General features: G+C 44.6%; 2 protein-coding genes and 1 non-coding gene across 3 annotated transcripts; all 3 read left to right on the top strand.

Annotated features, from left to right (window-relative positions):
• The first annotated feature begins 320 nt into the window (after positions 1 to 320).
• On the top strand, positions 321 to 6,757 carry LOC124702867 (ran-binding protein M homolog). Its single transcript, XM_047235040.1, has 11 exons — positions 321 to 452; positions 611 to 997; positions 1,523 to 1,669; positions 2,058 to 2,144; positions 2,663 to 2,708; positions 3,180 to 3,256; positions 3,606 to 3,759; positions 4,501 to 4,569; positions 4,801 to 4,860; positions 5,844 to 5,930; positions 6,101 to 6,757. The coding sequence occupies exons 2-11, from the start codon at positions 627 to 629 to the stop codon at positions 6,383 to 6,385; spliced, it is 1,383 nt and encodes a 460-aa protein (XP_047090996.1). The 5' UTR covers positions 321 to 452; positions 611 to 626; the 3' UTR covers positions 6,386 to 6,757.
• Positions 6,758 to 6,899: 142 nt separating this feature from the next.
• Positions 6,900 to 6,972, top strand: TRNAA-UGC. The gene has a single exon. It is a non-coding gene; the product is annotated as a tRNA-Ala (tRNA).
• Positions 6,973 to 8,052: 1,080 nt separating this feature from the next.
• Positions 8,053 to 13,977, top strand: LOC124698805 (tRNA (guanine(10)-N2)-methyltransferase homolog). Its single transcript, XM_047231225.1, has 6 exons — positions 8,053 to 8,282; positions 8,403 to 8,614; positions 12,243 to 12,560; positions 12,640 to 12,714; positions 12,888 to 12,962; positions 13,229 to 13,977. The coding sequence occupies exons 1-6, from the start codon at positions 8,081 to 8,083 to the stop codon at positions 13,772 to 13,774; spliced, it is 1,428 nt and encodes a 475-aa protein (XP_047087181.1). The 5' UTR covers positions 8,053 to 8,080; the 3' UTR covers positions 13,775 to 13,977.
• Positions 13,978 to 20,627: the final 6,650 nt, after the last annotated feature.

Below are 20,627 nucleotides of genomic sequence, written 5' to 3' on the forward strand. Positions count from 1 at the left end.
GTGGTTGCAGGAAACCCTAGGAATCGTTTTGTATTTCTCGATCTTTTAGGTTTTTATCTGCAAATTCAGGATAATCATTTTATCCCGGTTTGTCTTTTAGTTTCCACATGTGTTGCTTCATGTAACTTGATTTTCGATTAATGAAATATGTGGTTGCTCTCAAAAAAAAAAAAAAAAAAAAAAACTGGACGCACCCCCTCGTTCCCTTGGCGTCAGCTGAGATAAACTGACGAACCAACCCCAAAAATACCAGATTACCCCTGTACGTAGCCGACAATTGCACTCTCCTACCCTTGCACGTTACCCTCTCGAGACGCGAACCCTCTCCTTCGACCTTCCTCCCTCCCTCGGCACGCTTCTCCCCCGTTCCCCACCACCGCAACCGCGACCCGCCGGATCATCCCCTGCACCGCCCGCCGGCCAGAGCCAATCGCGGTTCGATCCGCCTCTGTGTAAGCTCCCCCTCTATCCAATTTCCTCTCCGGGAGTCCCACAGATTTCCTCGCGATTCTTCTTTTTCCGCGCTAGAGATCGGTGTTTTGTGCTGGGGCAATCTTCGTTTCTTCACTGCTTCTTGGGACAATATCTGTTCTGATGATTTGTCTTCCAGGAGTGTGGATTGGCTAATGGTGGCGAACCAGGAGGCGTCGGCGGCAGAGTCAGCGCCGGTGGACGCGATGCGGCTGGCGTCGCGGTGGCGGTCCCCGGCGGAGTGGGACGCCGCGGCGGCCGCGCTGGAGGCGGAGCCCGTGCCGTCCGAGCTCAACACCGCCAACAGCTCGGGCCTCTTCGCCGTCGTCTCCATCGACAAGATGTCCGTCAAGTACCTCGGCGCCAACAACCACGGCCACGACGTAGGGGTCGTGCAGGCGGACTGCCCCGCCCCCGCGCGCCGAGCCGTCTACTACTTCGAGATGACCGTCAAGAATGCTGGGCTCAAGGGGCAGACCTCCATTGGGTTCACCACTGAGAGCTTCAAGATGCGTCGACAGCCCGGGTGAGCTGCCCCTTTGCTTGTCTATTTTAGCTGCTTTGGTCTCTCTCGTCTAGATTTAGCGCTCTGGTAAGCCAAACTTGGAGCATACGTTCTCATTGTTATTGGAAAGTGTCATAGTTTGTGGTGGCCTTAGCTAATCACATAACCTATAACCTGTCTGAGAGATCTAAAATTGCACAATCCTGATGAGAAAAGCTAAACTAGATGTAGTTTATTTGACTGTATATATTCGACTATCTGTTGCAGTTCCTAGATCTTTTATGCTAAAAGGAGTATGCCCTTTAAGTTTCTATATATGGATGTACCACAATGTCTAGCTGTTGTTGGGTATGAATTTTCCTGGCCGTCCATCAGTTGTTGTAATGTTGTTTGCCCTGATCTTAGTTTCTGTGTGATGTTCTTTTTTGTGTGGAAAATAATACCTATTCTCCGTTTTTACTTGTCTCGAAATTTTAACTGCTATAGCATTTAGGGCATTCTGTTCCATGATTTTTTTACCGATTGTCATATCTGTCTTTCTTGCAGCTGGGAATCACAAAGTTGTGGATACCATGGCGATGATGGCTATCTTTACCGGGGTCCAGGAAAAAGTGAGTCGTTCGGTCCCAAGTTCACATCTGGTGATATAATTGGCGCTGGCATCAACTACATATCGCAAGAATTGTTCTTCACGTAAGTGTGGTCATTCTTGACAAATTGACAGTATTTGTTTTGTTTTGTTTTGCGATTCGTTAAGCTTTGATCAGCTGTTATATTTTATACAACCTTTGAAGTTACCATCCTTCATTTTTTTGGTTTGCGGGCTGAAGATGAATACTTATAGTCTGCTTGTACTTTCATTGTAAACCTTTTTAATTTGGAAATAATGGCTGTTTTGGATTTGCACTGCCACCATGAACTTTTGGTATCGCCTATCATCCTCTAGTATCTTATAGCTTGAATTTAGTATGTACCAGTACCAGATGCTTGTTTCATGCTCTCTGTCCCAAGTCCTTCACCCGTGTACTTTATTTAGAATATTATGTGACACCATGATCGAATTAGTTCTAGCATCTTGCAGAAAAAATGGATCTCTGGTTGGAAGCTTTCCAAAAGATATTAAAGGCCCACTATATCCTACTATTGCGGTGCATAGCCAGGATGAAGAGTAAGCTACCTCTTTCTATTATGATTGTCTTGATGAAAATAGAAATGCTATGTTCAATCTGCAATTACCACTGAAACTTGCACATCTATCAGCGGAATGTCATTTCTGAGCTTTGGTATTTCGTATATTTGCACCCATGGTTTTTGAGTTGCTGTATAGTCGCCAACTAATCGCCAAGACATTTTTTCTTTCAAAAATCACGGCGACTCGTGACTGTTCAGCGACTTATGGCGACTATAGAGCGACTTTTGTTGACTAATCGCAGGGTTGGCGACTCGTTTTGACTCGGCGACTCAAAAAACTTGTTTGCACCTGATATTGACCCTCCCTCCCTACAAGTTGCCAACATCATCACAATATGAATTTATTTTATGTCCCACTACCTATTTATGCTGGCACCCGCCTTCATCTTATTTATCAACTGCCTACCTCGACCTATTACGTGGTTTTTATAATTCCACACACCTGTTTTTGCTTGATTTTCTTTATATCTGAATATTTGGAATTTTGTAAATCAGGTTGACTGTAAACTTTGGAAAAGAACAGTTCTGTTTTGACATTGAGGTGAGCCAATACATTTCTGCTACTTAAAATTGTTCGTTATTTTCTTTTCTTCATTTGTTATTCCTATTTCCATGGCCTCACTGTACTAACATTATTTTGCGGCATCCGTGAAACATATTTGACTGTCTAACTTGAATTCTCTATCTCAGTTTTCCAAATTGTGCATTGCATCCCAAGTACTACTACTTATAATACTCTCAACCGAAAGAATGCTAGTCGTATACACTGTTATTGGCATTATTGGCTACCAAGATATGATGACACAAAAATCAAATGATTTTCCTTGATTGCAACTCCAGCTCTTTCTTCTGACACATATGATTTTTAGTTTAGCTAACGTGGATACAGTTGCGAATGAATGTTGTAGTTGGCGTGCCATGGATAAACACTGCACACATATTGTTCACTTGGTGTGCATTGTATAAGCGTTTGTGATTGATGCAATTCAGTGAATTCACTCGTGTTTGGCAGGGTTATATTCTTGAGGAGAAACTGAAACAACAATCCGCTAGTGACAAATTGTACTTGCAACCGGACATCAGTCATTGGTAAGTCTCCATATACTAAATGACAACTTATTATGTTAAGTGTTGCATCACACATTCTTAAATGTAAATCCCCAAATTAGGTTCAAAATGGATATGACTAAAGTTTTCTTTAATTTCCCTGTCACTTTACTGTTGATGTCTTTTCGGTTCATTGTTGCTTTGTGGTTGAGATTTAGTGATTTACCATTTTCTGTAATCTACTTTGTGGTTTACTATCTTCGTTCCTATCAAGATAAGCCTGGTTCAGTAAATTGTTAACTGTTGTGCTACGTAGTTCATTCTTATCTTGATATTCAAAACCTTTTCTAGGTTGATGCGTCTTATGTGTATGTACAATGACTCGTGACAGGATTGTTCGATCATATCTCCTACATTATGGTTACCAAGATACATTAAATTCCTTTGATATGGCAAGTGAAACTGATCCTCCAGCCAATCATCAAAATGGTTATGGGGAGCCTCCTGAAATATACGGTCTTAGCCACAGGAAATTGTTACGCCAGGTGAGCTGAGAAACTTACATGCAATTGAGTTCCTTTGGTAGTTGTTGTTATTATTATTATTATTATTATTATTATTATTATTATTATTATTATTATTATTATTATTATTATTATTATTGTTGTTGTTGTTTTCTAGAACACTGGTAGTTTATTTGTTTCTGCTTTTGTGATGTCTTAAATAGCACCTTTGAGGAGTCTGATCTGTTAGTTAGTCTTTATAATGTAATAGTTAAAGAGCTAAAGACCAGTCACTAATCGGTGAAGCCTTTGTGGCTTTGTGCCAATTATCCAATGAGCATATAATGTGATTATTACTTATATGTGCTATGGTTGGGGTAACCTGACCATTGCTTGTGATAAATCAATACCAGTTGATTACTTTCGTGAAGTTGTACATTTTTATGATTGACCTTTAACGATAACACCACACCAATTAATTATGTTTGTAAGGTGTGACAACATATTTATACACTTCATTGACTGTAGAGAGTTGTATGATCGTAAACTCCATGAGAATATTTATTTTCGTAAAAAGAGCACCCACTGCTCTCAGCTGTTATTTAGATTCCCTTGCAAGCTTGGTATATTCCAGTTTGTTGACTGTACAAGGACCAATAAGCTGTAGCTACTACATCCACATTATTCTACTTTTATGGATGGCACACAAGATATTTTCTCCCTGTTGATTTCTGCTTCTAGTGGGTTCCTGCCTTCTGAAAACACTTTACTTGATTCTTGAAGCTTATCATGAATGGGGATATCGATTCTGCATTCAAAAGACTTGAGGAGTGGTATCCACAGGTCATAAAGGTATACTATACAGTTCGTTCAATTTTCTTGTTCACGTCATTTCCACAAAACGTTATTGTGGCTACTAAAAACAATGGTGATGTGATCGAAATTATATTTGTGCACAGACTCAATGAATATTCTGGACTTGCGAATATTTTCAATTTCATTAGCACATTTTTTTTCACTTTACTCCTAGAAAAAGTTAGTTACATATTCTTTGCTCTATAATAAAGATATATTTTTCTGCAGGACGAAACATCAGTTATTTGCTTCTTACTCCATTCTCAAAGATTCATTGAATACATCAGGGTAATTATCTGAATATTCTTAATTCTACTAGTTTCATGATTCCCGCAGGCTATATGGTTGGACAAATTGTCTGAACATATTCACTTGTGCTACCACTTGGTATTACATCTTTTGTGCAGTCGATTCTAAGATATGCCAGTAGGGTCCTCCACCACCGATCTTAAAAAAAGAATGAAGGAGAAATGTTGTCGTTAATAAGCACATGCATTAACTTGTTTCCATCTGTTGAAGGTCTTTTGGCATAGAATAGGTTAATGAAAATAATAATGTAATATTTTCTAGCTTAGCCTTTAGGTGGAAAAGCTTAACTGCAATATGGAAGGAGAGTCTGGTTGTGCTGGAATAGCCCTGATGTTGCTCTTGCTTATACTTTGATCACTAAAAGGTGGATAGCTTAATTATACTACCTCTATTCAAACATATGATGCTTTGGAAAGCGCGTAAACTTCTCTAAGTTTGACAGCTAATAAGTTACAACTATTTGGATTGGTTGGATGAAAATGGTACCTTTAGATTTAATGGAGTAAGTTCTACACTACAAATGTTATTAAAAATTTGACCTACTTATTCATGCAAAAATTAATGGTCAAATATGTATTTAAATACATGATTCTTTTCTCGAGTAGTTAGTACACTTCATTTTAAAATTTGTGGATATGTTATGAACCATGATCTTTAGGTTAAAGAACTAATGTAAAGGGTTAAGTTGGTAATAAAGTAGCTGGTCTCACTTAATTTAAGCCTTTACTGGACTTCTCGCCTTCTCGGAAATGGGGATAAGTAATAATTCATTCTGGTTTACCCTGGGTGTTCTGGTGGTTATTTGGCCAAGCTCCTCTTATTGTTGCATAAGCAGGTGCAGTTTATTTGTCATTGTGCACAGAGGTGTTTTGTTGACAGGCACACATTTAGTACTGGGCACATGAACATGCTGCATAATATTATGTCTTATTTCAATTTGTACACTGTCTTTCATGCATTAGGGTGAGCACCTGGAGAATGCTGTAAAATACGCCCGTGCTAACCTGGCCAACTTCTTGACACACAAAGCTTTTGAGGGGTTGCTGAAGGTAATTCCATTGCCTTTTTAGATGGCTCATTCTTCTAGCACCTACATTCCTTCTGTACAAGAGCAAATTGCTTTGAATTTTGTTGTTCAAATTCTTCATCCTTGGCAGACTTGCATCAGTGACGTATACTTGCATCGTTGATCTTAACAGTGAGTACTTTGTTGTTGCAGGAGAGTGTGGCCCTACTCGCGTATGAGAAGCCTTCAGAATCTTGCATTGGATATTTGCTGGACTCTCCCCAGCGTGAATTCGTGGCGGATGCAGTGAATGCTGCTGTCCTGTCGACGAACCCCAGCATGAAGGACCCTGAGAGCTGCCTTTATTCGTGCCTTGAGAAGTTACTGAGGCAGCTCACGGCATGCAGCTCCGAGCTACGTGCGTTCAACAGCGATCAAGGGGACGCATTCTTACTTCATAAAGAGATGCAGACCTGTGAAAGATCCAGGCGTCCCTAGGTGTCTATTCGTGTCAAATGGGCTTATGAGCAGTGGACTCAGAAACGAGAGCCTCATCATTCTTGGAAGGAAGGAATGATGGCCTGGAACTGTGGACTACGCCATGAGGAAACATATTCTTCCCTTTGAGGTACCCAGCCAATCAGCCATCCACAAGCTGAACGAGAGATTTCACAGCGACAGTAGCTGAGGCAACTGAATTTCCACTACTTCCTTCCGTGTAATCAGAAAACCTAGTTTCTCTCATGGCCTTAAGCCCTCCGTGTCTTCATAAACTTTGGTTGGCTATGTGCAGTTAGACATTGTGAACAAAAGATATATAGCTTGAATAATACTGTAAATGAAATAGCATTTAACCTTCTTGTCCCGCTACAACATCTGGCATGTCCATTCCAGAGATCGAATCTTCTCTTTAGATAAAAAATCTCACAACCTAAGGGGACACCGTATGTTCTCTACTTCTGTGATGTAAGAATCATTTGAAGAATGTAAGTAAACTAAATAATCAACAAACGGGGATGTAGCTCAAATGGTAGAGCGCTCGCTTTGCATGCGAGAGGCACGGGGTTCGATCCCCCGCATCTCCAATTTATTTTTGGTTTACTTGTAATGCCCTGCCTGGCTCATTACGTGATCCTCCAATTTATTTTTGGTTTACTTGTAATGCCCTGCGCCCCTGCCTGGCTCATTACGTGATTCTAGGAACAGCTTGCGTACTTTCGTTTTGAACTGTTCCCATGATGCATGTCCAATCTATCCAAACCGATATATCTTTTATTTTGAGATAATTTTAAAAAGTTATGTTTTGTTTCAGACTAACAGAATCCAAAAAATTAATTAGTATGTTTTTTTTTCAGAAGCATTATTTTCTACATTGAACAACCTTTTTTGGAGGAAAATATTCTTGTAGTTCCTTGAATAATCATGGCAGTTCCATCTGTTGTTTCTACCGTCGTGATTTCTATTTTTAATGCATCTTAACATTGCTTCCTACCAAGAAGTCATGCTCTCGCTTACCATGACAGAGATGAAAGAAGCAAGGAATTGGGGTTTTGACGGTGCAAACATTTGTGTAATTTAAAAGTGGAATTTAGTTTGTTATGAGTTATTGAGCCAGCTATGTTGGCAACAAAAAACTACTAGAATAGATAAAGAGTGCTGCATTTTAAACAACGGGCATTTATCCAAACATACTTTGAAATGGATCCTCTGAGGCGCCTTGACTTCAGTGAGCAGTTATGCACTTTCAAGTTGGCTGACATCCTATACGGTTGTGATTAAACAGAAAAATACTTACAGACATTGCTCTTTTGCATCTCAAAAAATAGTACTCCTAGTAACAGGCGAAATATTAGTTCGTTTTGTGCTCACCACGCAGCTGCGTGTCACGCCATTATCACTCATCAGCCGCTTTACCCTCCTTTTTTTTTGAAAGTTACAACACTCTGTATCGCTCGCAGACTCTTAATTCACAGTTCTAAAATGGGGCCTGATGGGCCGTGAAGGACAGTCGATTTATGCTTGGGCTGAGTGTATAATGGGCCCAAGTGCTGCCGCGGTTTATGTAGGTTTCCGCTCCAATCTTTGCTTCTCGCACGCAGCTTCGATTCCCTCCACCCGCCGCCGGAGCCACCCAGCCCAGCCCTCCCCGCCGTCGCCGACCAGCCGGAGGTCCGCCGAAACAGAGGGAGAGAGATGTGGTACCTATGCGTATTTTACCACAGGCTCTTGGACTACCGCCGGCCGGAGGTGGAGTCGCTCGCCGAGCTCTTCGGCGGCCCCGGCGCCGGGGACGCCGTCGAGTGGCGCCTGCTGGAGAACCACCACGCGGACTCCCCTTTCCACCTCGTGCGCCTCCCCGGCGACGAGCGTCTTGCCGCGCAGATCGCCAACCGCAGTAAGCGACCTCCCCTCGTCACCGTTCATATATTTCCGGCACCATGCCTAGATGTTAATGTTGTTGTTAATGTGTCACTATATAGCTTCTCTCGTTAATCTCTGTCACCGCATTCGCCAGGCTTGCTTGTGAAGGGGATCTATGAGCTGTGGGGGCATGGTGCCACCTACGACGAGCTGGAGAAGGCCATAAAGGAGTACCCCGACGAGAGGAAGCTGCCATACCTGACGCCTGAAAGTTCCTTCAAGATTATTGTCGATAGCTTCGGCAAGGTGATCAGCTTCGAAGAACAGAACGAGATCATAAAGGGCTTCACCTACATTCCATTCGAGGTTACTGCCACAATCCTACCTTGCACTGCTGTGTTAGCATTTAATTCTTCACTAGTTGATACCCCGCGCGTTGCAGCGGGTATTTTTGTCAAAATTAAAGTAAAACATCTAATGGTAAAATTAATTCAAATGAAATGCTTCCACATCACCATGCAAAATAAAAGTGCTATCAAAATATGCGAACTTGGATAATTTCAATTAGCTTGCTATCTCACGTCTACTTTGATAAGTAGCTCTATAACTTTGTGTTGTCAGGATTGGCATGTATGTCTCAAGATGGAGCAAACATAACAGGGTTCCACGCCTTGCACAAAATCTCTTCTTTTCGCACCCCCCTTAGTTTTGTAAGAAACTTCATACACAAATTGATGAAAAGGGGGATAACCCTTTTACTGATATGCTTCAAAGAAAAAAAAAACCTGCTACATACCTATGATAACTGATAAAATAATTTTCTATATATTAGAAATAGGAACTCATGATTGAGAAGTTGAACGATAATGCAAACACTTGATGAATATACTTCAGAGAATAATAACAGCACAACTGAAACCACCTTTATGAGGTGGGAAAGAATCAATGTGCAAAAAATATTGTGCCGGTCCAAAGGAAATCTGATTCAAACAAATAAATGGATTAAGGACATGACTGAGGCACATTGGATTATTGGGGTTTGAGAAACAAATATCTGACCTGTATGATGAAGAGTTCTGGAATAGGTAAAAAGACTCTGCCAATGAGCAGCACCAAAATATAAAAAAATTATGGTCACCGGGGGGGACAAAGTCCCCAACTGAATTTTGTATATGTTTGCTAGACCCAAAACAGTCACATGAGTTTTAATACAGGGGAGGGAAGCAAGGGAGGGGGTGAGCACTGAGCAGGCAAAGCCGCCGCAAAGGACAACAGTTTGTGTCCTTGGTGAGGCAGCACAGCGACACTGTCTCGGCCAGATCTTGATCTCTCGGGAGCTAGGCGTGCCAAAACCGAGCCTCATCTCGGCACATTCCAAGCAGAGGAGGGAGGTAGGGCCGCTGTTCCCGGAAGGTGACGGCATTTCCATTCTTCCAAAGATTCCACGGCAAAGGGTGAAGGTTGTCACAGAGTAAGGTGGCAACGCGGCGGGCCCCACATACTCATGGAGTAGCCAGACGTCGGTGTCGTTAGGGAACCGCAAAAAAAAAAAATGCGACCCAAAATCGAGTTAATTATGACAATTGGAGGGTGGTATATAAAACATGTATGCACACAGAAAATCTTGGCACATAAGGACATTACAAATCTCATCTTACGAAACTGGCAATGATCACACAGAAAACATTAACTTCAAGTTGTACGAAAATAACAGTAAAATGCACCAGCTAACAGTTTCGGTGAACACCACCAAAGTAATCATGATATTCTTATATCCACGCGACAAAAATGGGCTTCTGTCTTTAGATATTGGTAGATAATTGAAGGCATGAATATGCACATGTTCAAAGAGAGCAGTTGTATAAGACTGAAGAGATGTAGCTAGGTAATTATCAGTAATCACAGAAAAACAAAATAACAGATAGGAGCATGCTGAGTTGCGGATACCAAGAGGTGGATCGAAGTAATAGAGAAACTACCAGCAAAAGATTTGGCAGCGTAGAAACATGCATAAACACCAAACTGGCCTTAAATCGGGCAGTACATACACTGATCCAGGCTTCCTGCCAAGACGTGAAAAAACACAACAACTGATCACTTAGGGGCACATGAAAGCATACCATAAAAATTTATATAGTTTGATTCCTGATACACCCGTACATGTTCAAACCTTATTTCGACATTGTATTAATCAGTCATAAGAGAAACTTCATATAATGAAAACTTCTGAAGATCTTCAAGCAAGCTCCAATACGAACTGATTGAATATGACCGGAAGTGGAGCCTGATGTCAGTTCAACCTGTAAATATAAGGGGAAAAAAGAGAAGCATTGCAGGGCATGATGAAAATCCCAAACAAAATAAATGTGGGAGATATCCCGATGAGGGGACGGAGCTCGTACCTGTGGGGCGGAGCAGAGGGGTTGTGGATGGCCGTCGGGTGACACAGACGGCTGTGTCTCCAGAAACTGAAAAATATAATTAAAAAACCTAGAGGCAATCTTCACAACTGATCAAAACAGGTGAGAAAGCAGCATTCTATTCGAACATAAGAAACCACGCCGGCGAAGCTGGCATAGATCGCAAAACTTGTAGGAGTGAGAAGCATTGCAGAGCATGATGAAAATCCCAACAAAATAAATGTGGGAGATATCCAGATGAGGGGACGGAGCTCGTACATGTGGGGCGGAGCAGAGGGTTTGTGGACGGCCGTCGGGTGACACAGACGGCTGTGTCTCCAGAAACTGAAAAATCTGATTAAAAAACCTAGAGGCAATCTTCACAACTGATCAAAACAGGTGAGAAAGCAACATTCTATTCGAACATAAGAAACCACGCCGGCAAAGCTGGCATAGATCGCAAAACTTGTAGGAGTTTGAGCTGTGGCCTAGAACTTGTTAGTACACTGAGCTGGTTGGTGCACACGGCTGCCAATCTTGAAAATAAGAATTGCATGGCTAGCGTGAAGGGGTCTGTGATTTAGGGCTAAGGGCATCGTCTCCCTTCAGGGGCTGTCGCGGCAAGACAATTCAGGTGTGCTAGCCAGTTGAAGACGATTATATGTAAAATTGGGTGGAGGGTGGGGGAATGGAGATAAGCAGGCAAAGTTATTATGGAGATGAGCAGCACGCATGCTATAATTGTTGTGGCCATTTTAGTGGAAGTAGATTGGCAGGGGAAGCGGCGGGGTCGTAGAAGCGGAAGGCATCACGCATTAATTGGCAGACGCACTCAATCTGCGTGCACGGGAAGCCTTTGACGCAGCCGGCCCTTTCTTTTTTGTTTTTATGTCGACTGATACAGACCCATGAGTTTTGGACATGGATAGTTAATCAAGACCACTTCTATGAAATCTGATGGACAGGGGAAATTAGGGTGACGTGGCTGCACCTCCTTTGAGCTTGCAAACAATAAATGCATTTTAGTGGGGATGAACTTTATAGATATTATAGATTAGGGCGACAGTAACACAAGCTGACCATGCTTAGAGCACCTTAGCAGAGGGATTAGGAGATGATCTTACGGGTGATTGACGTAGACATCCTAGCCTGCTCGTTGCAGGATTGAGGCAGATGTGGCGTAGAGGAAGTAGTGCCGCCGGATGCTCTCAGGTCGCCAGTGCCACTGGCCTTTGACAGCAGCAATGAGGTTTAGTCTTCCCGCCGTGCAGCACTCCCCCTGATCGGTTAGGGTAGTTGGAAATTTGGGGGGTCTAGGTTTTAGAACGTGTCTCAGTCCTCTAGTACCGAAGCCCCCTTTCCCTTTTTATGTGGTGCCAGCGGACCCAAACCTGAATGGGTTTTGGGTGCCCCTGATCAGGGCGGCTCAGTTGGTTCGAGGGGAACGGACATTAGTTCATGCCCCCCTCCCAATAACGTTCCTTTTAGCGTAGCCGGTTCTGCCAGTAGATCAACCAACATACTATAGTTCAGAGACATTTGTGGATGCCAACCGTTCTATCTTTGCTAATCTGGTGGTGTTTCTCTTGTTGTAGGGCCGCGTTAATTTGAAGAAGCCTGATCACAAGTTCTTTGTCTTGGAGACTGATGATTATGGGTCGCAAAATGGCCTCCCTCCAGTTGCTCAGAAGACGGTATTCTTTGGCCGGGAGGTTGGAGCAGCGGATAGGCACCTGTTGCCGACATACCAGCTCAAGAGCAGGAAGTATATCGGTCCGACTGCAATGGATTGTGAAATGGCGTTTCTCATGGCCAACCAAGGGCTCGCACGGCCCGGGAAACTTGTGTACGATCCTTTCGTTGGCACCGGGAGTATTTTGGTGGCAGCTGCACATTTTGGAGCCATGACTATGGTCTGCATTTATTGCAGAAATAAATACATTGCTATGCTTTTGTTAGTTAGTATACATCTCGCTTATAAATTTCGTTCAGGGTGCAGATATTGATATAAGGGTTGTGCGGGATGGTCGTGGCCCCGATTGCAATATTTGGAGCAACTTTGAGCAGGTAATTAGGTGGACTTGACCTAAGTTTTACTTGGAGAAGCTTCTTGCATGCCTTTTATGAGACTCATTCTAACCATCATTATTAGCTTCTTTATGTAGTAACATCTTATTTACTCTGTGAGTTGGTGGAAACCTAAATTTCGTCTAGTGTATTGACCATATTGTCTTATTCAGTACAAGTTGCCAGAGCCCTTGTGTGTGCTACGAGCGGATAACAACCTGCCACCTTGGCGTCCAGGATTGAAGGAGGTATTGTCCTGCATCTTGTGCTTTTTATGCAATGTTTAATGCATCACTGTTACAGTTTTGACATTGTTTATTAGAACAACTCAATTACTATGTCAACATTATACATTGTGGACTAAACTGAACATTGTGTCTTCCCTTGTATGCTGTTATTAGCAAGTTGTCTTCTGTATAAGCTGCATGCTACTATCCAGATACTCTCTTGATTAGTTAATTTGTTGTCTAATCACAAGAAACAATAAACTGTATGCTGCTGATTTGTCTATTAGATATTTGATGCAATCATTTGCGACCCTCCATATGGAGTTCGGGCTGGTGGGCGTAAGTCCGGTGGTCGGAAGCTCCTGAAAGGCATCATCCCTCCTTACACAGTTCCAGATGAGAAGAGGGATAACCATATTCCATCAACTGCGCCATATAGCCTTGCTGAATGTGTTCATGACCTCCTCCACCTTGCTGCAAGGATGCTGGTGATCGGTGGCAGGCTGGTATTCTTCTACCCGGTCCTGCGGGACGATGATGTTGCTGACGTAGCGAAATTCCCGGAGCACCCCTGCTTCAAGCTGGTTGCCTCTTGTGAGCAGATCCTAAGCTTGCGGTACAGTCGGGTTCTGCTAACCATGGTGAAGGTCGAGCCCTACACAGAGGAGATCGAAAAGATGGGTGAGGAACGTCACCAGGAATTCAGGGAGAACCACCAGAAATGGATGGAGGAGGGCAACCTCCACTCCGCCGTGTTCAGCCCCGCAGAGCAGGATGGGAAGCCGAAATTCGATAAGGACTCCAAGCCAAAGTACAGAGGCAAGTACGTGTAGTAGTGATGAAAAACACTAACTTTGCGGATCAATCTCTGGGGTAAACAATTCTCTTAATCTTCTGTAATATGTATCTTTGTATGGCTCTGCTAGCTCTTACAATCTAGCTAGCTAATTGATACTATGACTCTATGATGTACTCTCAACTTTATATCATGCCAGGCTAGTTCATTTTTATAAGAACATGGTAGTTTTATCTTTTATTGGGAGTTCTGCTGTTATTGTTTCCAGGCTGGCCTAGTAAAAGGGTCCCCGTTCTGTTTTAGTTTCCAGGCTGGCCTAGTAAAAAGGGACTCCGTTCTGTTTTATTCTACATTCTAGAAAAAATTAGACAAAATTAGTGGTAAACAATCAATCCAAGCTACATTAAAAATAGTTACATCCAATAGATAAAGAAGGGCCGCTTTGTTTTCTGAGTTTTTGTTGACTAAAACTAGAATGCAGAGTATTTCAGAATTGAGGGAGTAATTCATAGAGTTAGTCGACAGGCGTTTGATGCATTTGTAAAAGAACTGTGATATCAAACTACTGTCATATACAAGTAGTATATATGTATGAACTACTTGTGTCGAGTGATCGATGTTTAATTATGTGTTGAAGTTTAAATTGTATTTGAAATGTGTTTAAGTTCGAATTTTTATGTAAAACACAGGTAACGTATTTTAACCATTGGAGCCGCAGATGATGTATTTTAGGTTCTCTGAATCCTGGGAAAGTTTTCAGGTGACGTAAGAGCTTTTTGGTGATCTAAAATTGCGTCATCAGTTGGAGATGCTATATCTAGTGGTACTCCTTAGAGCATCTCCAAATAGTACATCACAAAAAGCAATTATGTATCCCTTTTTAGGATTTCTTTTCCAGCTTTTACATCACCTGACTTATTTCTGCTATTCCGGGTTATGTAAAATACATCTCGTATGCAATTCCAAATGATGTAAAACTTAGGAAATTTGAGGTGATGTAAAATAGAGCATTAACTTGTCACGTTCGCAAACAAAAATCCAAATTATACTCAATTTGCTTCCAAAGTAAACTCAATTTACTCCCAAATTGCACCAAATTACACTCAAGATGAAGAATCTAAGTCTAAGCAGCCACGTAGCAACGCCATGGTCTCCTTCCTCCTTCTTTGTCGCAGCGTCCTCACACCTAGGGAACGGGTAGTGAGGCTCGCAGTTCTTTCCCCCTCGGCCCTCTCCTCCGTCTATTTCCCCCTTGTTCCGGCCATTTTCCCGTGCCTCGCGTACGTGTTCCTCCATGGTGTCACCACACGAGTCCACGCAAACATGGCCGCTTTGCTAGTTTCCCCTCCAACACACAAATGCCACACACTAGAAGCAAGTCCGCTTCCACCGCGCACCAATGCCGCACCTCACACACGGGCGCGCCTCTTGTTGTGGGTCACGGTCACCAGTTCTCCCTTGTCATGTGCATATTTGCACCACATGTTGCAAATTATAAACCGCGGTGTAAATTTTTTTGGTCTTTTTTTTTTGCATCTACATCACGTGTCATATACATCACCTCTGGGCAACCAGATAGAAATTCCAAAACGGATATGGCCTAGCAAGATCTAAAAGATTGCGCCTATAGAACTTTAATATTTCAACACCATCATCGATATCAGGAAGACGATCTCGTCGTCGGATGAAGGGGCGCGAATCATAGACGAAGTCATCTCCATTGACACAGAGGCGAAAAAAAACGGCTACCAAAACCCTAACCTAATCTCTTGAAAATTTTATTGAAAATTCAACTCATAGTTCTGATTCTCTACCTCTCCGGATGTTAGACAGAGGAGGGAGAATCGACTTATGGAAGAAGAAGAGGTGGAGGCCGTAACTAGGTTTAGAAGAGGCTTATGGTGAAGAGCTCGTGGAGGGCGAGCTGGCAGACTCGTTAATAAGTCACTAGAGGGTCTAGAGTCAAGCATGTGAGTAGTATAGGTTAGTGGGTAGTGTAAGTAAGTTTTTTTTTTCGATAAAGGGCGTTTTATTACTTAGGTTAAGCATTATACCCGGCCTCTGCATAACTAGGATGCACACAGCCGTTCGAGACAAAAGTTACACCATCAAAACGAGTACAATCCATATAGTAAAAAATGAAAAGCTAAGGTAGCGCCACATATGAATGTGGCTCAATCCGAAGATTTCTATGTCACCCATGTTGGGAAAAAATATCCCTCGCCGTGTCCTCCAACCGTGTACAAACCTCCATAAAGAGGTCTCGATACTCCACACGCTAAGGTAGTGTAAGTAAGTAACATAGTTAAACCTTTTGGCGTTGGGATTTTGCTGATGTGTCGAGCAGAAAATCAAGGAATGCAGTAATGAAGTGTTCTGAGCCGGTTCTCCTTTGCCCTCTGGCTTGACTGCAGTGGATGGTTGGAGAAAAGAGTGGAATGTGTTGGGATTTTGCTGATGTGTCGAGCAGAAAATCAAGGAATGCAGTAATGAAGTGTTCTGAGCCGGTTCTCCTTTGCCCTCTGGCTTGACTGCAGTGGATGGTTGGAGAAAAGAGTGGCACGTTAGAGCATCTCCAGCCGTTGGGTCTTCCCAGACCGAAATCCGGCGCTATTTAGCGCCGAATGGATGTAAAATTTGATCTGGGGAGATACATTTTCCTAGCGGTGAGTCTATGATGGAGATATTTCTTGACAAATAACGGCGGATTCAGACAAAACAACACGAAATTCGTTTAGCCATAGGCGAAATTTAAAGATATTTAACATATATAGGCGAGTTCGTACATACTACCTCCGTTTCAAGGAATAAGGCGCCCTCGTTTTACGTGTTTTTTGTTTGACCAAGAATTACTTCAAATAGATAAACATTGTTTGTATGAAATTAGTATAATTGAAAGTTCTTTTCAGTAGAAATCTAACGATAATAATTACATATAATATAATCAAGATTTTGTTGCTCAATTTTTATGGTCAAAGTTCGTCTTGAAATACGCGTACGCCTTATTCCTTGAAACGGAGGTAGTATATAGATAGGGAATTCGTAATATATTTGAATTCGGCCCACAGGGAAACAAAAACTAAAATTAATAACGGTGATCTACATGCCGAAATAGCGGTAGAAGGCCGTGTAGTCACCGCCGTCGTTGTCGTCGCTCGAGTTGCTGGCGTCCTTGGCCGGCGGCGCCTCGTACCAATGGCTTGAACCCTGGCCAGGGTCGCCGCGTGGCGGCGTCGGCCGATAGAGCTCGTCGTCGCTGCTCTCCTCGAGTGATGAGCGGCAGGGGCACGGGCGCAACGGTCGGTGCAGCGACGCAGACGGCGCATTGCCGCGCAGCAGCCAAGTCCAGCAGTTGCCTCTGCTGCTCCGCCTCCTGCCGCTCCCGGTCCCGCCTGGACCAGTTGAGCGCGGCGTCCATGGGGAGCGCGTTGTCGGCGGGGACGAGGTCGTTGGGCGACCTGGCGATCGCCTCCGCCACTGCGGCGTCCTCGGCACGCTTGGCCTCCTCCTCAGCGAGCTGGGACGCGGCGGCGGCTGATGCGGCCTCCTTCTTCGAGGTCTTCCTCTTGCGACCGCGTGAGGGAGACGACGGCTGTCGTGGTCTGGTCGGCGGTGGAGAGACCGGCGTCGCAGGAGGAGGAGCCGATCCGCCGGACCTCGACGCCGACCTCGACCCAGACGACGAGGAGGACGACGCGACGCCATCCTTCGCGGCGTCCAGGAGCTACCGTGCCGGCGCGACACGGTAGGCGCCACCGACGGCGGCATCCCCAAAATGGGGGAATTGCCACCCTCGATGTGTGCGAGCATGTTCTCGAGGGTGTGGCCAGGCCTGCTCCACCAGCGGCGGCGGCCGGCGAGGTTGTTTCTAGCGGGAGGAGGAGGACGGCCGTCGTCCGCGGCGATTTCTCGCACGTACCCTCGCCGGAAGAACTCCGTCCACGCGTCGTAGTTATCTGGGAAGAAGCGTTGCTCCGCGCGCTGCTCGTCACTGAGGGTGGCGAGCACCGTGTCGATCTCCGCCTTCAGGGCGGCGGGATCGGGACGCCGCCCGCGCTCAGGTGCCAGCCTCCGGGCGCACGGAAGTCCGGCGGCGTGCAGTAGCCTCCCTCCCATTGGTGGAGAGAGCGACGGTCGAAGCCTTTGTTCGTCGCGCCGTCATTTGCCATTGATCGCTAGCTCGCTCGATGAGATTGGGGAAGAGAGGAGGTTGTAAGGGTATTTTACTCTTATCCATTATTTTGGTAACAATGACACCGTGCTAAGAGTATTTGGCCTAATATGTTTATAAGGATAATCTCAGGTATTAGGCAAAGAGGCATAAATGGTGTATCAAAGGAACAAGAAGGCTAAAGGAGACCCCCCCACTTCAACAACAATCGAAAAGGGGTCTACAGCAGAAATCCGGTTTGCCGACCGGTCAACCGGCCCCTCAACCGGCCAGTACGGCGTGCGGCCCGGTCAACCGGTCGCCAACCGGGCTCCAAACGAGGACCCAACAAATCCGGTTGCCGACCGGTCAACCGGCCTACCAACCGGCGAGTCCGGCGTGCGGCCCGGTTGACCGGTCGCCAACCGGGCGCCAACCGGGCGCCAACCGGAGGAGCTCCTGGACGACGCAAAGTGAATCCGGTCCCTGGTCCGGTCCGACCGGCCTATGCACCGGGCGATCCGGTCTGTGGTCCGGTTGACCGGGTTTGTCGAGAGAAAAGCTGAGGTGGCAAGTGACCAACGGACATATTTCGAAGAACACTATAAATAGGCCTTCTCCTACCTCTGAACAATTAGGCACTACACTACAAGCTGTTCTTGAGCTCTCTCTCTCTTACTCCATTGCTAGAAACACTAAAAGCCTCAGATCTCTCTCCTCCTCCACCCAAACTCAAATCCCTCCGGGGAATCGTTAGAGGAGGACCCGATCTACCGTTCTACCAAGCCAAATCTCATTCCCCCTTGTATTCATCGAGAAGCTTGCTTCCTAGGGTTCCTTGGAAACCCTAGGTGGGCAAAAGGAGTCCGGAAGCATCCGGGCTGTGGATTTGCTCCGGGCAAGATTGTGAAGGTTTGGAGGCTACCTCAAAGTCTACCACAAGTGAGTGAGCTATTCCTTCGTGGGATAGGCTCCGGAGAATAGGGTGAGCCTTCGTGGCGCGGGGAATCCTTCGTGGGACCTCCACCCCTCCAAACGTGACGTACCTTGTTGCAAAGCAAGGGAACACGAGAATACATCCTCGTCTCCGTGTGCTATCGGTTATCTCTAACCGAACTCCTTACTTGTGATTTAACTTCCTGTGAGAGCCTTCGTGCTCGAGTTAGTTGTATCCTCATATAGGTTGCTTCACCTAGTTTGCATTAGGCTCACCTTTATATTCCGCAAGGCCTAATATTGCAAAGAAAGAATTAAAACTTGTAGAAACCTATTCACCCCCCCTCTAGGTTTACCATCTCTATACTTTCAATTGGTATCAGAGCATGGACTCTTATTAAGGGCTTCACCGCCTTAAGAGTGAGATGGATGAACTATTCGAGGGTCTAGATGAAGACTCTAACCTTTCGGTTAAAGAGATGAAATCTAGATTCTTGGCATATGATGTCGAGAAGAAGAAAAATGAGGATGAACTACAAAGCCAAATGGCAGAGATGTCTGCCATGCTTAAGAACTTGACTAATGGGTCTCCTAGTACGGCTTCGGCCTCTCTAGGGAGCTATCGTGAAGTCAACCATGACTATCCCAAAAACACTTCACCCATGCCTCATATAAACCATAGTGGGAATGTTCCCCATTTTGATGGAACTCACTTTCCTTTTTGGAAATCTTCTATGGAATCTCATATTCGCAGCTGCAGTGTGGAGTTATGGGAGATCATTGTTCATGGATACCGGGAGCCACAAGATCCCATTAGGTTGACCTCCACCGAATTCTACAACCGTCAACTCAATGCTTCCACCCGTGACAAGATTAGGAGTGGCATCAACCGCAAGCTCCTTGATCAAGTCAATGACATAGACTCCGCTAAAGAGTTGTGGGATCGAATCGTAGTACTCCAAGAGGGAACCGATTTGATCCAATCAGCTCTTTATGAGACCGCAAAGCAAGAGGCCCATCAATTCATGATCCGAGAAGGAGAATCCGTGGCCGATGCTTATGCAAGGCTAGGTGCTCTTAGAGTGAGGGTCAAGGGACTTGGGGTTGAGAAGTACAATGACGGCTTCGAGATGAATGAAGCATTCATAAAGTCCAAGGTCATTGCTATGATTGCCGTCAAACAAGAAGACACCAACCTTGCACTCAACTTGCAAATCATGACCAAGAGTGCCGATCTCAACTCCGATGATCTAGTCTCCTATGTGGCCGCCAATGAAAACATGGCCAAAGCGGGAAAGAGGCTCATGGCAATGAACCGTGTTGATGAAGCCTCACACAACCATGAAGCGCCACACAACCTTGCTCTCAAAGCTAGGGCCGATCATGGAAGCAAGGAAGACTATGAAATTGAAGAAGAAGAAGAAGAGATGACTTCAACTAGTGACATTGCTACCGACTTTGCTTTCTTTGCCAAGAAATACAAGGCAAAGTTCCCAATGCTCCTCAATGACAAGAAGAAGAAGAGAACTTGCTACAATTGTGATGAAGATAGCCACTTTGCAAATGAGTGCCCTTATGAGAAAAGGGTAGACAAGCCAAGATTCATCAAAGGGGTCAAGCCAAGATTGAAGCCAAACCCAATCAACGATCGATACAAGAAGAACAAGGGAAGAGCCTTTGTTGGGGCCGAGTACTTGTCCGATGATGAAGAGGAAGATGAGGAGAAGGAGGCCGGGGTGGCCGGTTTGGCTTTCTCTAAGCCCGGGTCACTCTTCACATATGACTACTCCAAGGACTACTCCAC

This window comes from Lolium rigidum, chromosome 3 (assembly GCF_022539505.1).
Source record: "Lolium rigidum isolate FL_2022 chromosome 3, APGP_CSIRO_Lrig_0.1, whole genome shotgun sequence".
Classification (NCBI taxonomy): domain Eukaryota; kingdom Viridiplantae; phylum Streptophyta; class Magnoliopsida; order Poales; family Poaceae; genus Lolium; species Lolium rigidum.

Bases quoted from the DNA above. Each gene is read 5' to 3' on its own strand.
- LOC124702867 (XM_047235040.1), top strand. From the start codon at position 627: ATGGTGGCGAACCAGGAGGCGTCGGCGGCAGAGTCAGCGCCGGTGGAC. The intron at 3,760-4,500 runs GTGAGCTGAGAA...TGATTCTTGAAG, and splicing joins ACAGGAAATTGTTACGCCAG to CTTATCATGAATGGGGATAT. The intron at 4,570-4,800 runs GTATACTATACA...ATTTTTCTGCAG, and splicing joins GGTATCCACAGGTCATAAAG to GACGAAACATCAGTTATTTG.
- LOC124698805 (XM_047231225.1), top strand. From the start codon at position 8,081: ATGTGGTACCTATGCGTATTTTACCACAGGCTCTTGGACTACCGCCGG. The intron at 8,615-12,242 runs GTTACTGCCACA...CTCTTGTTGTAG, and splicing joins TCACCTACATTCCATTCGAG to GGCCGCGTTAATTTGAAGAA. The intron at 12,561-12,639 runs GTCTGCATTTAT...AATTTCGTTCAG, and splicing joins ATTTTGGAGCCATGACTATG to GGTGCAGATATTGATATAAG.